At 38.9% G+C, this 18192-nt stretch overlaps 1 protein-coding gene across 2 annotated transcripts in view; it reads right to left on the bottom strand.

Moving 5' to 3' along the window:
* Nucleotides 1–18192, bottom strand: part of LOC126189166 (eukaryotic translation initiation factor 4E type 2-like) — a 46774-nt gene that overhangs the window by 14124 nt on the left and 14458 nt on the right. For both annotated transcript variants that reach the window (XM_049930923.1, XM_049930922.1), the window contains exons 2-3: nt 13992–14061; nt 10592–10834 (exon numbers count right to left, since the gene is read on the bottom strand). In XM_049930923.1, coding sequence (XP_049786880.1) covers nt 10592–10834; nt 13992–14061 — 313 coding nt within the window. The remainder of the gene's footprint in view (nt 1–10591; nt 10835–13991; nt 14062–18192) is intronic.

Here is an 18192-nt window from a genome sequence, read left to right on the forward strand (position 1 = left end):
TATAATTCATGAAAAAAATTTAAGTAATGAAATGTGGTAAGTTGCAGCAAGGAGTACGCCATTTCACAAAACTGAACACAAAGAACTTTCGAAAATACTTTCAGTTTTATGTAAACTTTAACATCATTTCAACTATAAGTATAGTTAATAATTTAGGAGTGCAGGTAACAACTTGCCAAACAGTAGGAGCATTGAGCCACTAACACGCATGCAAGAAATAATGAGAACACCACTAGATTTTTGTACGACTACAACTCCATGCGCCTGTTATTTGACGAGTTGTTAGCTTCACTTCTAAATTACACTGCTCAGTCACCTTAATGTGAATATCAGCTATGTTCGGCATCAACGTGCAATAACCACTCTCAGATGACAGGTGACAGCACCAGCAGTGGAGGGTGTATAAAGCATGTTGAGGGACAGGGAAAACAGCGCACTCATTGTCGTAATGTGGAAATGGAGCAATTTATCTGATGTCCAAAAGAACATGATTCATTGGCTTTCGGGCAAGGGTGGAACCATTTCTAAAATGGTTAAGTTTGTAGCTATTTGTGTGATGCCATGGTTAAAGTATACCATGCATGGCAAAATGGCACTATCCAAAACTGGAGCGAGGCAACAGTAGTGCATTATGAGCCATATGACAGGGCTGAACAACAGTTGTGGAGATACGTATGGGCGGCTATAAGTGCAACAGTTGAGAAACTGATTACCCACATGAACTAAGGGGTACCAACAGTGTGGCCTTATTGACAGTATTGCGAACATTGCTGCGTATAAGCCTCTGCAGCAGGTGCCCAATTCAAGCACCCACACTGACTGCTATTCATCAGTGACAAAGGCTGGAGTTCGTACACCAGTATATCAACTATACATCCACTGAGTGGCAACAGATGCGTCTTTTCAGATGAATCGTGTTTCATGCTCCATCGCATGGATGGTTGTTGGCATGCACAGCGTGAAATGCCTGGAAGCAAACACCCTGCAACAGCCATAGAAAGGATCCTGGCCAGAGCGCATTCCCTGGGTGACGGAAAAATACAAGTATGCTGCTTTCCTTGGAGAATGTGTCCACCACTACAGTTTGTTTTTCCCAGGCACAATGTCATCACCAAGCAGGGCAATGCAACGTCACACACAGCTTGCAGTGTATGTGCATCAATTGAAAAGCACCAGGATGAGTTTACTGTACTTTTCTAGCCCCCAAACTCCCTGGATTTAAACCCCACCAAGTATCTGTGGGACCACCTTGATCAGGCCGTTTGGGCTATGGATCTTCAACCGAGAAACCTAGCCTAGCTGGCCACAGCAATGGCATCAGCATGGCTTCCCATCCCTGTCGGTACCTTCCAGAACCTCATTGAATCTCTCCCTGCATGTCTCGCAGGAGTCCGCACTGTAAAAGGTAAATATCCAGGCTTTTGATAGATAGTTACATTAATGTGATTTTACAGTGTATTTACATTCTGCCAGAACTTTCCATGTCTTCTTTGTGATTATACTTACAATTACATTATCCTGAGAATATATGTTTTAACCTAATATTTGTCTGTATCATAGACACCCAAGAAGATTCACATGAAATACTACGAGACTATGTTACCCCAAGCTTTGGGATTGACTAGGGGATTTCAAAGGGAAAGGAATTACTAAGCAATAGGATGAAATCAGGAACATAGTTATGAACACTGAGTGACAACATATCTTTCTATACGTTAGAAAAAAAATTGAAATATGATGGCTTTGTGACACATACAAGTTGGTTTTGCAGTGGTCTCAGGACATTCAATGGTGTAATTATAATTGTTCACCTTGTATTTGAATTCGCACATCAGGTACCTCATCCAGAGCTTAACTTTGCACTCACTATTCCTTTGCCGAAGTAAACCATACTGCAGAATATCCATCGAGTAATGAACTATTACAGAAAGGGGCACAAAACTCAGCCAAGGTCATATGTAAACATAAATGTTGTTGTCTACAAAGTATCTGCACAAAAAAAACTTACTTTTTACTACATGTCATGCACTTATGATGCAATGAGTAGTAAGTATATGGAATAAAATTGTTAGCAGAAGATAACCGTCCATACTTCATTCAGGAATATAAAGTCTTGCAAACACTGTATCCTAGAATAAGATAACCTGTTGTAAAACAGGCTACAAACTATAATTCTATGGATGACATTGCATTTCACACCACTCCATTCATCACACATTCTTACAAATGAAGCTTCAAAGCAGATGACTGTATTTGCAGACACATGCCACAACATCCAAATCTGATAAACAGGTTTGACAAATATGGTCATTAACTCCAGTTGATTTTCTGGCTACCAAATTTACTAGGATATATTCTGACTGATTGATACATATTTATAAACTCCCAAGAACACTGTGAGAATGTTTTACAATACGTAAATTTGCAGTGCTGTATAATATATTCAGTAAAGCATCACTGCATGGAGTTTCTTCTGTGAAAGTGAGGTACATTATTGGTCTTTGACATGTGTAGACAAGCAAATAAAATAAAGAAGGTGCAACTATTGGTTACTGGGAAGATTATAAAAGGGACAAAGCAGCAGTAAATAAATTACAGGGTGTCTGGAATATCTGCAGTCAGGGAGAGGGAGGAGAGGGAGAGAGATTTGATTCTCAATTTCTCCATAAGCAAACAGCTGACGAAAGTGATTATTGTTAATATATGAGCATTAAGTACTGAGACAAAATTATGTGAAGATAATGACTGGTATGGCGGCTGTGCATTGGCGAGGGAGGTGTAACAATAAAGATTGTCTCTGGATGAAAGTTACTGTTGTGGAGAAAAATCAACTGACACCATTAAAAGCTTGTTCATACCATTCTGCTACATGCCAAAATTCCTTCATGAACTTTACTACGTGTTGAGCTTAGGTATCGATTGACAGCTGTTTAAGTTTTAATACTGACTGCAGTTCCATGTGGTACATTATGTTCAATGAAAGAGACAGAATATGAGTAGCAGATTATAAACTTTCCTCTGACATGAATTTTCTGAAGCTATGCACTGATATCAAAACTGAGCAGTAGAAGTATGCACAGCACAAACTCAGAAAAATGGCTAAAACAGGGACCATAATCTGCCGGCTTCCTCGCCAAATAGTTTTCTGGCTAGCACAGATATGAGGTACAAACATATCTTTTATTCCAATCTGATTTCTGGCTGTTTCCACATGGAACGATTGTCAATCCTAAGGATTGGAGATGACATCTTTCACCTTACCTCCTCATTTTTCCGTCTATCTCATCTCCAGAAGAAACCTCTGGTTCCAAAAGGTTGAGGTAATATTACAATCAATGTTTCTGCTGACCTGGTCATCATTCAACATTTGGCGTGTATGGCCAGTTAAGAAACTGAAATAAATAAGAACAAAGTGGATATCTTTTGGCTGTGCAATACTAAATTGAATAGCAAGTGAAAATTCACCAGAGGAATGTGTTACTTAAATATTCCAGAAGAGTGTGATCAAAAGTCCGAAATATTATTTCTAATAGTTGAGTTCGAATTTTATAACAGCCAGACAGAGTAACACAAAAACAGGATGATCATTATCTTGCAGCCATAGAGTAAAAGAATGAGAATACAATGGAATTATATATGCAAACAGGAGGGAATTGGGGGGGGCACACACATTATTAATAGAACTGCCAGACAAAACAACACATGGACTTAAAACATTTAATGGAAAAAGAGCTAAAAAGTATAAAGCAATAATTATATAATAAAGATTTACAAATGGGGAGGTCAGCTACAAAGCAACTTAACAAAGATATCATTTAAAAGTGTGTACATAGGGGGTGGGGGGGGGGGGAGGGAACATATTTATCAAAATAGGCTTATTTTACATGGAAAAAAGTATGTGGCAGCTGCAAAGATATGGACTAATCGAAACATTTACAACATAACAAAAAACAAATTTCAGTGCTTCCTTCAGTCCTTATTTGTAGTAAATGCCACAATTAAAACACCTTTGAGAGTCAGTCAAAGGATCATCAAGTAGATAATTTGATGATATTCAGAGAAGAATTTTACATTTGTTGCATAAAGGTGGTCACCAAAGAAATGTTTAAGAGTGAAATGTTACAGACATCACAAAGACTTATCCTTAAAATTATGATTGTGGATGTTCTACAATGAGACAAGGAAGATATTAATTCCTAACACATATATCTTATATAATGTTCATGGTTTTTAAAATTTTTGGCCAATGTAAAGCATACCAACAGCTGTCCTTTCTATTCACTATTCTTGAACTGAAGAATCTTCCCTTTATAACACATCAAACAAAGCCTTGGGAATTTGGGTGTAGATATATACTCACAAAGGATGTGGATCAAAAAAGAACATTTCCAGTTGGTCCATACTTTTATTTTTCACTGATCATCATGACAGTGTCACTATTTCAAACAAAGCCCTAATGAATAAGGCTAGAAACACATCAAAACCAAAAAGACAAAATGGGCACAGGTTCTTTTAAAAATAATTGTAGTTCAATAACTGTTAGAGCTTAAGTATTAGTTAAAAATCCAAGGGAAATTTTTTTAAAATAGAAAGTTTTACAAATACTGAATTTCCAAAACTAGAAATAAATCATAAATATTTTTTCAAGATACGATGAATCTACATACATTTTTAAATTGAAAATCAATTGTAATCCAAGCACGGTAAGAGGGTCAGTAACACGTTTGAAGACAAATGTAACAGCGACACTGTTCCACAAGAAAAGATTTAAAATAGCTTTTCCTTATATAATGCTTAATGATTATGTTAAAGTCAGGGAAAAAATTGAGTTTCAGTTTAAAGGAGTACGAGAAACAAGAAAAGACATAGGTAATTATAATAAGGAACATTAACAGAAAAATTAATTAAAACTCACAAGGAAATTTAAATATATATGCAGGAAGCCATTTGTACAAATATAAGATAATGTTTTCCTACAAAGAAAATCACACAATGACAGGAAGGAAACATGATGCTAAACTACTTCAACCAGCACTTCCAGCTATGCTACTAGTCTAGTGTAAAGGATGTAATATAGTTACAGCTACTTTGAATAGATATATTCAGGATACTTTTCAGCCGACAACTCCACAGCTGGTCGTAAGTACAGCAATATTTGTCATAAACGAAACGCATATCCACTTTTTCGTACACATTGTGAATGTCCGGGTGGCTCCATGAGCAAATTTTTTATCTATACAGTGGCAAAGCAAAGACCATTGGGCTTAAAACATCTAAGTGATACCACAAACCCTATCATAGTTGTGTATTTGCTTATATTTTTTAGACTAGGGCAAATTTTTGTGGTATCACTTCTCCTGACAGTACTGTCACCTACTTCCACAAATGCTATGTTGCTGAAGTTATCTTTGAAGGCTCTTTATAATGCCAGAGAAAAAAGTATGTAGTTCTATTATAAAGTCAGTGTCACAATTCAGCATCTATAAACTTTAAACATTATTTACAATCATAAGCAAAACCACCACATTGTTTATTATAGCGAAGCAAAATCTATACCTTAAAATATTTACGTGTTCTTGACATACGTGAGGTGGTCTGTCTTAGTGGGCTCACCATGTTTCCATATAGTGCGTACCTACTTTCTGAAGATTTCAAATATTTTACACCACTCAACATTGCAAAAAACTAGATTGATAATTTCTACAGAACTGTGTTATTGTTTCTTCTTTCTTCCATTATCTCACACAATGTCAAACTGCCTCTCTAGAGATTTTATCTTTCCTAACGATAAAGTGATTTGGCATCCTCAATTTTTTATTTATTTATTTTTTATTATTACTGTCACAACGTTTTGATAGTTCTCACTTTTATCTGTCCCTGCTGTTATATGTTTTGTTGGGATGATAATCTTCAGCCTTGTAGGCTCTACATAGCCACTTCCCCCAATGATTTTAGAAATTCAACAATAATTTTATCTATCCTTTCTGCCTTGCTAGACACCAAGCTCCCCACAGCTCTACCAAACCCCTGACTCTTAATAATGGGTGCCATATGTTTTTAAAATTGACATCCATTTCTCCTTACCTACAGTCCTCTTACTCATACAGCATAACAAGGTAATCCCTCAATTTATCCACTCTCATCTGCATTTAACTTTACAGTTCCTTTTACATTTTTAGGGATAAGCTTTTGATTTGTAATTCTGTGAAAGTTGTTTTGACTTTTATGTGTGTGCTGAATTATCCTGATGACATTTCTGTTTTAATTCTTTATTTTTTTCTGCAGCTGTTTCACTTTAGTTTCCTTGAACTTCCTTATGATTTCATTTCGAAGTGACAAAGCTGAAAACCTTCCTTCTCCTGAACATTATTTCATTTTCTTCTTTCATTCATCAAATAAAGTATTCCTTCTGTTACCCTCAATTTCAACACAATTACCATTCTCTTAACTATATTTGTCAGTTCAACTCCTGTCACCCCTTTTACAAATGGATTTTCTTCTCAACAGCACTATCTACAGTGGTATTATTATTGCATTACAAATAGCTTCAGTATCTTTCAACACGCTCAATACTTCAGTATCCTACTTCCTCATACATTTGTTATTGCAAATGACTGAATTTTGCCTACTCTTCATCACTACCAAATTGCAATCTGCATTTACAGATGGTGGGTATACCCTGCAATCCACTATTTTATTTCAGAATCCCTGTTACACCATGATATGATGCATTCAGAACTTTCCTGGGTTTTCTTGTTGTCTTTAATTTTACCACATCCTATTGCAGAGTTTGTATTCTCCCATTCCCTTCTATGCCTTTGCAATTCACCATGGTTATTAGATTTTCATCTTCCTTTATAATCGGAGTAACTCAATTCTCCTATACGCTCTCTACATATCATTTTCTGCTAGCAACATCAGCATGCACACATGAACTACAGCTCTTAGCATTGGTTTGGTTTTGATTTTTATGAGAATAACACAATTGGTTATTTGTTCATAGGAACTTACTTCTTACCCAACCTTCCTATTCAAAAGAAACCATACTCCCATTATACCATTTTCTGTTGCTGTTCCTATTACCCGATGTACATTTGACTACATAACTTCATCTTCTTCCATTTCACTTCAGTGATCCGTAACACTTCTAGTTTCAGCCTTCACATTATCCTTTGTCATTTCTGTTTTTTTGCCAATATTTGTGCCACTTATCCAAATTTTTCATTTGTTACTTAGCCCTCCCTATTCCAAAAAATATATGGAATTTATTTAGTTAACTTAATTTTTATACTCAACCCCACTTCTCACTTAATAGAAAAACGGATAGACAGAATCAGCCTAGATCAATTCAAGGAATTATGAGGAGAAAACTGGTCTCTCAGACTAATTAGCATATACAGAACTCTCTTACTTTATCAATAATGAAAGCAGCACAATAATCAAATAATGAAGGTTTGGCAATGCTGTTTGACCTTAAGCTCATACATGAAGGAAGAGGAGAGTAGTGTTTAACATTCCGCCAACAACAAGGTCATTATAATCCAAGTACAAGTTCTGATTAGGGAAGGAAATTGGCTGTGACCTTTCAAAAGAATCATCCCGCCGTTTGCCTTTAGTTACACAGGGAAATCACGGAACGCCCAAATCAGAATAGCCATATGCAGATTTGAACTGTCATCATCCTAAATGTGATCCCAGTGTGCTAACCACTGCATTCAGTGTATGAACATGGAGTCTGTCGATTAAAAAATGATTGGTCTGCCTTCAATGTCCCTCCTTCCTCCCCGTCACTAACATATCTTATAATATTAGCACAACACTTCTTAAATGGCAAGCACACACTCATTAGCATATATACAATTTTAACATATTAAATTGTAAAAATATTTTTTAAAGTTATAAGCGAGACCAGAGCCATACAAAGCTCCTGAAGTGTTTAAAGGAAATCATGAGAAACCTAAATCAAGTTGACTATACGGGTATTTGAACCCTGTTCCACCAGAATGTGAGCCTAGTATTTTAATCACTGCACCACCTGACTCAGTATAGTTGTGGAAGAGTACCATGATTTCTCATAAAACTATGGAGAATGAGAAAATAAAAAGGATGTGGGAAACTCAAAAGACACTAGGACTGTCAATATCACACGAGTCAATTTGCTGGCACACAGAGAGAGATGAAATAGCTAAATGCCATTTTTAAATGATTATAAAGGGTGGAGCAAGGAAATAGGAAATTTTGAATGTTAGTGTTATCAAGATTGTATATCTGGCAATTGTTTGGAACTGATATTTAACTGTTGCAGTGTGTTGCCATTTAGCAAACATGCAACACTGGAGTGGTGCGGAATGAGGTACTGCTCCAAACAGGGTATTTCGACCGCACTACCAGCTAGGACGTCTTAGACGTAACCCATCTGCTCATGCAATTACAATCTGGATGCTTAATTTTGAAGAACCTGGTTCAGCTTTGAAAAAGAAGCCTCCAGGTGGCATCTGTACAGTATGTACCACAGAGAACATTGCAGCTGTCCTAGTTTCCATTGAGAGGAGCCATTGCCACTCAGTTCCACACCATAGAGGTGCACTCGAGACTGGGTGACCATGCGTACAAAGAATACTGCATGAATTGAAGTTCCAAGCCTATAATTTACAGATTGTAAAGAAATTAAATTCACGAGTCTGTGTCACATAGGGAGTTAGATGAACAATTGTTAAATAAAGTCAACGAGGACACAAACTTCCTCAACAACATGTGGATGTCAGATGGTTCTCACTTCAGCATTAATGGATACGTTAAAAAACAGAATTTCTGTTACTATGCACTAGAAAATCCTTGCAAGTTTCACAACCATCCATTATACAGCACCAAGGTTATAGAATGGTGTACTGTATCATGTCATGCTATCAATGACCCTTACTCTTTTCGAATTTGAGGATGACATTGTAAAAACAGTAACATCCAGTCTACTGATATACTTGAAACATTCTTTAAACTCAGATTGTATGATCTTAATATGTCAAACAATCATTTCAGCCAAATTAAGTCACATCACATACTACTTGACATTTGATGGAAGCCATTTGCCAATTGTTTGGAAGGCACATATTTCCCACAAAAGTTACATTCTATTGTCTGCAAGATCCTCTGATGTTGTATGAGATTTCTTCCTGTAAGGACGCCTTAAAAGCAATGTGCACACCACATATCATGCAACTATCCATGAAACTAAACAGAAGACTGAAGATGAAATCACTGTCATTCCCAACACATGCTACGTGTGTCATCAATAGTTTCCTTTAGGTACTGAAAGCTTTTGAATTTGTTCAGTTTGCCCAGTATAGCTGCATGAACATGCATGCATCTCTTGCTATTTTCCACAAATTGTCACAAAGCTTAACATTTATGTGTTGTTCTACTGAATTATATGTCTTCAAATCGACAGTGCTTAATTAGCTTCAGCAGATAAATCCACTTCAGCTTAATGTGTACATCACTATGCCATGCATCTAGAAATTTAGTGGACTGTTTAGAAGTAGTACATATGGGGAAATTGAATAGATGCAGAATACAGAAACACGGGGGAGGATACAGCAGAAAAACAATTAAATATAAAATAACAACAGAACCAGGCTTGAGGGAGAAAATGAGAAAGCAGAAATCTTTCTGATGTTGAACAACAGATTTCAACTGAGTGTACTGAAACACCCTCCATAGTTCTTTCACATTCTACTAGCATAACAACACTCAAATTGCTGCTGCCAAGTGTGTTTGATGGCACTTATTTTGTCACGGAATCTGTTCTGTTCCGTCCAACTCCGTAGCACAGCGGTAGCATTACCGCCTACCAAGCAAGAGGGGCCCAGGTTGGATTCCTAGCAGGGGACTGGGTGTTTTATGTCCATCATCATTGACACACAAGTCGCCGAAGTGGCATCAACTAAAAAGACTTGCAATATGGCGGCCGAACCCTGAAGGGAGTGTCCTGGTCAGTAAATGCCATACAATCATTTCATCCCCCCCCCCCCCCCCCCCCCCCAGTTCTGTTTCCAATCTGATTTTGCTACTAACAAAATTTTTTTGTACAGAACTATTCTTAAAATGCTATAGTGTTGAAGATAAAACATATTGTAGTATGTTGTGCTGAATCTTACACAAGGTAAATTCTAGTTTCACAGTGAAGGAGAAACACATTATTCCCTTGTCTGGTTATTCAATCCTTACTGGCCACTTTTGGCAGAGCCTTTTTTATGCTAAATTTATTTGTGATTTTACTTGACACAATATTGCAATGGTTAAGCTGCCTCACACTAGAAATTAAAGCAGTCTGTCATTAAACATAGCAATCACTGATCTTTGTTTAACTTTTCTAAAGTAGAAACCTGAATCTCCATGTGTACATTGTCTCCATGTCTTGTCAGTAACATTTTAATGATCATATTGTTCTGAACTTACTTTGACAAGAATAATTCATCTTGTTTCTTTGCTTAAAAAAAAAGAAAAAAGTAGGGAAAAAGGCACAAAAAAGTGAAATTTGATAAAAATAACTGAATAATCTTAAGTTATGTATTCAATATGTGACTTTCATTACCTCCCACATCGGTTTTATGCCCATTTTGAACAAGTGAAAATCACTCTGACTAGATAGTTCTGAGGGCCTTATTAAATGAGAATACAATGCCCAAAATTGTTCAACTGTAGCAAACCTTGCAATAAGTTTCAAGTTCTGATCATAATTTTGTACTGATGCTTGTTTTCCTGGTGTCCTATGACTATACCATAGCCAGTATTCATATTCCAATTTATGTTCTCCGTCTGGAACTGGTAAAGGAGCCTGAAAATAAGTAAAATACAATGAAACTAAAAATCTCTCTTTAGGGGAAATTTATTGTGATAAGATCTTACCTCATTGGCTAAAGAGTGAATGGATATAATATATTAGCATATAATTTTGGTTTGTCATGTATGACATTTGTTAGTTAGGCTGTTTAGATGGAAATAACATTTAACACAACATACTTTCTCTTCAAATCACCAATTTAGTTGGACAAATCAGTATCTAGACACACACAAGTTCAGAAATTTCGTTCTGACCACTTACTCAACTTCCTACTACGCATATTTTATAACTGATATGAGGTTGAGAATTACATTTTGGTTTCATTCTCAACTCCTCATTTTCATCTTTAAACTAACTATTTCTATTTCACTATTTCTTAGCACAGGATGCAACAGTTGTTTATCTTATTTATTGTGACAAATTCACTGCTTACAGTACCAAGGGGGGAGGGTACTTTGTGCCCACCTTTTATAAATATTGTAATTCAGATTCGTATTTCATCTTTGAAAATTCTGATAAAAATATTTATTAATCCAGATTTTATAAATATATCATTTCTTCAGCTAAACTTAATCTGTTAATTTAAGTCTAATGGCTGTCATCAAAGTCTACCTCCTTAGTAGTAAATGTGACTTGACAACAACTGTCTTATTCCATAATTTATGACATTTCAGCAGTGATGAGCCTTTGTGAATTAAATTTCTCTCTGTGGATAGCAACAATGATCTAAACAATAATTCACTTCTCTTTGGCTCCTGATTGTTTCTTGTTAGTTCTTATTCAGTGCCATTTTAGCCAGTGTTACAGATGACAGTGACTGAAAATGTAACAACGCTCTCTCACTGAGAGACAAGTATTAGACATTTTAGAAGAATCAACAGATTCTGAAATTGAATTTGGTGATAAGGAAGAAGTGAAGAATGGAACTGAAGAGGAACGCGTTGTGCACAAGTATATGGAATGTGTTGTTGTACAGACTCTGAAAACAAACAATGGGTACCTGCAGCAGACAATGACACAGCTGGTGAGGTCTGCGAGAAGTATTTTACAACCACTGGAAAAGTTTTTATGTCCAAACATCTTCATATCACAAGGTGAGTAGCACAAAACATAGTGAAAGAGCGAGAAGGCAAAACAAATGAAGTTTAAGTAGGAACAATACTAGAAACATTCGAAAAGATTTTTTCCTCCGGAAATTTTTATCATTATAATAAATCATACCAGTGAAGAAGAACTGAGATGGAATTTACCCAAAACAGACAGACTTGATTTCATGGCATATATATTATATAGTTACTTATAATAATGGAGAAGGATTTATGGTGCAACACTTCATGGAGGTTTATTTATACTGATACTATGAGTAGAACTAGATTCTGTCAGTTAACTAAAACAGTAAGATATGATGACAGAGTGATGTGAAATGAGTGCAGAGAACATGACCACTGAACCAGTCCAGGAAGCTTAGTGCCATCGAGGAAGAATCGTGCTGCATTATTATTAAATATAACAAAGTGAAGGAAGCTACTATCCAACGAGCAACAGAATCTGTCTTAACTGAGGAATATTGCCGCCACGTGCTAGCCGTCCTGTGCCAGTTTTTGGATGCATTCAAATCCAGAGTGAAGATAAGCCAAGTGGCTCATACTAATACACCAAGTTTGCTGCAATACAAGAAGTATTTGATAAAATGAATGAATTACTGCCAAGATATTAATCTGCATGGATGCACACTTTTATGATGAAATGCTGTCACATTGTTCTGTGGTAGGTGTCCCTTCCTGGAAATTATGGTACATTTATATGAATGCTCACAGATTCTAAAACCATGTACTCAGAAAGGAGCTGCATGAAGAGAAGAAAAAATTATAGTACACAACAATCAAATTCAGCTGCAGCTGTAGTGAAATGCCTGGTTGTTCCTATACACAACTCAGGGTGCAATGTCACCACAGACATTCAATTGAGTTGGCTGAAAATTTGTGGAGGAATCACAAGCTAACTCTTAGGGGAACATTACAAGCTAATAAGAAGCATATACCTCAAGAAATGAAAGGTATCTCAAGAGGAAAATTATATTCCAGTAAATTTGCTTTCAATGATTCTAGTCTGGAAATATCCCAATCGCAATTGCTTCCTATATTCTCCCGGGGATGGGGGTGGCAGATCCCCTTCTGTTACTGTCGACTCAACATTATGACACTGTAATTGGTTCACCTACTGCACTACGAGGAAAATAGTCAAATTTATATTACAATGAGACAAAAGGCGGCATTGATACAATTGATCAAATGGTGAGGAAATTTTAAACTAAGAGTGCTACAAGAAGTTAGCTGCTATCTATTTTCTATACTCTTGTACAAAGCAGGGTTAAATGGTTATACATTTCTTCTGCTCAACTTTCCAGACTGAAATAAGAAAAAATGTAATAAGTGACTGCTTCTTCTTAAAGAATTGGGACGACAGCTCACAAAACCACACATTGAGGAAAAGGATAAAGATATTAGAGGACTCCAAAAATGTGTGGTTTCAGCCATGGGAGGTATTATCAGATGGAATATGAAGTAGAAGTTTGCTGCAAAGGAAGCTTGAGGAGGAGGAGAAAGATGTAATTTGAGTTATTGTGAAAGCCAGTCGCCAGTCAAAAGCAATGAAGTACAATAAAGTGAACAAAACTGCAATGATCTGTAACGACTGTAAGAGAGACACATGCACTAAACACAAGGAAACTGTTATCTGTTCCAAGTGTCAAGATGTTTCTGGAGAAAGTAATGAATAAGTGATCCCAGAAACTATGTATGTAAACTGCTGTATTTAAGCTAAAATATCTGTAATTTTTTGAATTACAATGAAATGTTCTTCAATAACTCTAATGACTTTTGCTACCAATTTAAAGAGATACTGCTCAAGAAAATAAGACTAAATAAACTTAAATGATGATAAAAAAAATGAAAAATACTAAATGCACCTTTGTACAGAGTGCTAAAAGGAATGTACAGTTTCTGGACCTTTATTACACATCAATAACTACACAATTTTTTGTTAATAAAGGTCAACAAAAATTAAAGAAATCTGAATTTAAAAAAAAATACTGCTAAAAAAATAACATTTTTATTGTAAGGGTTAATGTATACAAGCGGTGAATACATACCATATCTTTTTCCACTTTTAGTATGTCTCTACTTGACAAATCGTCTCCACCTTCAGTATTATTTTTCAGCCTGCAAAAATAGTGAATTAATACCTTATTACAGAAAATATACACAAATGGTTCAAAACATTTTTATGAGATGGATATAAACAACTTCTATTCACATTCAGAATGTTTTATACTGTTACCGCAAAAAAGGACTTATTTTTTTGCAGAAAATGCACTTACAGGATTCACAAATATGGATAGGTTAGATTTTTAACTTCTTCCACAATGACAGAAACATGCAAAAAATTTCAGTTACCAACGACATGGAAGAAAATCACTGCACCAGTTGGTTGGTTGGTATAAAGGAGAAGGGGGGGGGGGGGGGGGGTCATCGGTCCCTTGTTCCCAGTAAAATAATTACACAACATAAAGAAGAAAAATGAGGCGTACAGCACAACAACAGGAGAATGGAAGAAGCAGAAGAATGACAGGACAACCAACACTACTATGGACAAAACAGGAAAAGAAAATCAGAGAGAAGCAAGAGGCAGGCAGAAGGGATAAAAACAAGAGAGCAGATGACGGTGGCTGGCCAACCACGAGAATAAAAAGGAAAAGCTAGCCACTCTGCAGCACATTACAACATCCAGCCTAAAAGCATTAGAGGGGATAGCACAAAGGGACAAAGGACATGAGCGAAAAGTCATATAGAATGATAAAACCCACTGTCACGTAAAAAACTTAAAATTAATCTTCCTGGCAGATTAAAACTGTGTGCCAGACCGAGACTTGAACTTGGGACCTTTGCCTTTCGCGGGCAAGTGGTCTACCATCTGAACTACCCTAGCACGACTCACGCCCCGACCTCACAGCTTTACTTATGCTAGTATCTCGTCTCCTACCTTACAGGAGTGCTAGTTTTGCAAGGCTCACAGGAGAACTTCTGTGACGTTTGGAAGGTAGGAGACAAGATACTGGCAGAAGTAAAGCTGTGAGGATGGGGCGCGAGTCATGCTTGGGTAGCTCAGATGGTAGAGTACTTGCCCGCGAAATGCAAAGGTTCCGAGTTCCAGTCTCCGTCTGGCACACAGTTTTAATCTGCCAGGAAGTTTCATATCAGTGCACACTCCGCTGCAGAGTGAAAATCTAATTCTGGAAACTTAAAATTAAATTAGTCGATGAGGCATTGTCAGCTAAAATTACTGGCAACGAGTCCGGTAACTGAAGAGTTCGTCTCAGGGTAGTCAAAGGAGGACAGCTCACCAAGGTATGGGCCACTGTCAGCTGGGTGCCACACCGACACTGAGGTGGGTCACCAGGCCGCAGGAGGTAGCCATGTATCACACAAGTGTGGCCAAAGCTGAACTGACAGAACCACAGAGTCATTGCGAGGGGCTCGTGTGGTGGTCTTCCACACATTTGTAGTCTCCTTAATGGCATGCAGTTTGTTGTATGTACTGAGGTTATGCCATTCCATCTCCCAAAGCCGCAAGACCTCGTGGCATAGTACTGAATGCAGGTCAGTTGCAGAGAAGCTAATCTCCATTAGCGGTTTCCATGCAGCCTGTTTGGCCAGCCTGTCAGCAAGTTCATTGCTTGGGATTCCGACATGATCTGGGGTCCAGACAAACACCACTGAACGACTGGACCGTTCCAGGGCATAGATGATAGCTAGTAGGCTGCTCAAGGGGTCAGTCCACAGAAAAAACTAATTCCCAGGACATGAACGAATGTGCTCAAGAGCACGAGATATAGCCACCAACTCAGTAGTGAAAACACTGCAGCCATCGGGCAAGGAATACTGTTCAATATGTCCTCCATGGACATACGCGAAACCGACGTGATCATCCACCAGAGCCGTCAGTGTAAACCACTTCATGGCCTCTGTACATGTCAAGAATCACGAGGAAGTGGCATCGGAGAGCCGCAGGGTTAAATGAGTCCTTAGGACCATGTGAAAGTTTCAGGCGAAGCCATGGCCCAGGTGTACACCATGGAGGTGCCCATGAATGGACCTCAAGTATAGGTGGTATATGCAAGGACTCCAGTTCAGAAAGAAGGAATCGGACACAAACTGCAATTGGAAGCTCTGACCTGGGCCACCGATGTGGGGGATGAACTGACATGGGCGGGAAAAGGAGACAGTAATTCAGATGTTCAGGAGAACTACGAATGTGTGAAACATAACTGGCCAGCAGTTGAGTGTGCCTAACCTGCAGTGGAGAGACTCTGGCCTCCACAAGGACGCTGGTTACTCGACTTGTCCTTGAAGCTCTTGTCACTAGGTGAACACCACAGTGGTGCACTGGGTCGAGTAAACGCAATGCTGAGGGCACCGTCGAACCATAAACCACACTCCCATAATCAAGGCGGGATTGAACATGGGCTCTGTAGAGCTGCAGCAGTGTAGAGCGATCTGCACCCCAGTTTGTGTTGCTCAAGCAGTGGAGGGCATAGAAGTTCTGCCAGCGATTCCACTTAAGCCGACGAAGATGAAGAAGCCAAGTCAATCAGGCATCAAAAAACAGTCCCAAAAATCTATGTCTCCACTACAGTGAATGGATCATCATTAAGGTGAAGTTCTGGTTCCAGATGAATGGTACGACGCCAACAGAAGCACATAACTTAAGACTTAGCAGCCAAAAACTGGAAACCGTGAGCTAGAGCCCATGACTGCACCTCGTGGATGGCTCCCTGCACGCGCCACTCAGCAACACCAGTACTAGTGGATCAGTACGAAATGCAGAACTCTTCTGAATACAGATAAGGTGAGACAGATGGCACTACAGCTATGGCCACTGAAAATAGATACACACTCAATACAGAGCCCTGTAGAATGCCATTCTCCTGAATATGGGGGGAAAGGGGGGGGGGGGGGGGGCTGTGGTAGGCATCAACTTTGAAAGTACGAAGCAACAGGAAATTTTGGATAAAAATCGGGAGCTGGCCTCTGAGACCCAACTCGTATAATGTGGCACGGATATGATGTTACCAGGTCATGTCATACGCTTTTCGTAAATCAAAAAAGACTGCAACAAGGTGTTGGCGTCTGGAAAAGGCTGTTCAGATGGCAGACTCAAGGGGCACAAGATTATCAGTGGTAGAGCGACCCTGGCAGAAGCCGCCCTAGCATGGAACCAGTAGGCTACGTGATTCCAGGACCGAACCCGACCACCGACACACTATACGTTCCAGCAGCTTACAAAGAATGTTGGTGGGCCTGATGGACCAATAGCTATCCACATCAAGCGAGTTTTTACTAGGTTTGAGCACCAGAATGATGGTGCTCTCCTACCATTGTGGTGGAAAGACACCATCGCACCAGATCAGGTTGAAGATGATGAGATGTCGCTGGTAATCAGATGAGAGATGTTTAATCATCTGACTATGGATCCGATCTGGCCCAGGAGCTGTGTCAGGGCAATGTGCTAGGGCACTGAGGAGCTCCCACTCTGTAAATGGGGCGTTATAGCATTCACTGTGGCATGTAGTGAATGAGAGGACTTTCCCTTCCAGCCGCTGCTTGAGAGTGCGAAAGGCTGGGGGGTAATTCTCCAACGAAGAGGCTAGAGCATTGTGCTCAGCAAAGTGCCCAGAAATCACGACTGTGTCGGTAGGCAACACACCATTTATGTTAACGCCGGGAACACCTGCTGGGGTCTGGTACCCAAAAAGGCATTTGATCCTTGCCCCGACTTGGAAAGGTGACATACGACACCCAATGGTCGATACATATCTCTCATAACACTCCTGCTTCCATCATTTGATAAGTTGGCGAACGCGGGCACGGAGCTGTTTAAAGGCTATGAGTTGCTCCAGGGGAGGGTGCTGCTGCAGAGCTCGCCGACACTCCTCAATAGCATCAGCGACTTCCGCCACCAAAGGACTGCCTTTCACCGGGGCACACTAAACAGCAAGGGATTGCGTTGTCTGCCGCAGAAAGAATTGTTGTAGTCACCAGCTCAACCATCACATCGATGTGCTTGTGTGGGGGAGATTCAACAGCGACAGCAGAGGTGAAAGTTTCCCAGTCCGCCTTGTTTAAAGCCCATCTGGGCAGGCGTCCATGGGCCTGACGCCGGGGCAGTGACAGGAAGATGGGGAAGTGGTCACTACCACACAGGCCATAATGTGCTCTCCAGTGGGTAGATGGGAGAATTCCTGGGCTGCAAATTGATAAATCAATGGTCGAGTAACTACCATGAGCCACACT

The sequence above is a fragment of the Schistocerca cancellata genome, chromosome 1 (genome assembly GCF_023864275.1).
Source record: "Schistocerca cancellata isolate TAMUIC-IGC-003103 chromosome 1, iqSchCanc2.1, whole genome shotgun sequence".
Classification (NCBI taxonomy): Eukaryota; Metazoa; Arthropoda; class Insecta; order Orthoptera; family Acrididae; genus Schistocerca; species Schistocerca cancellata.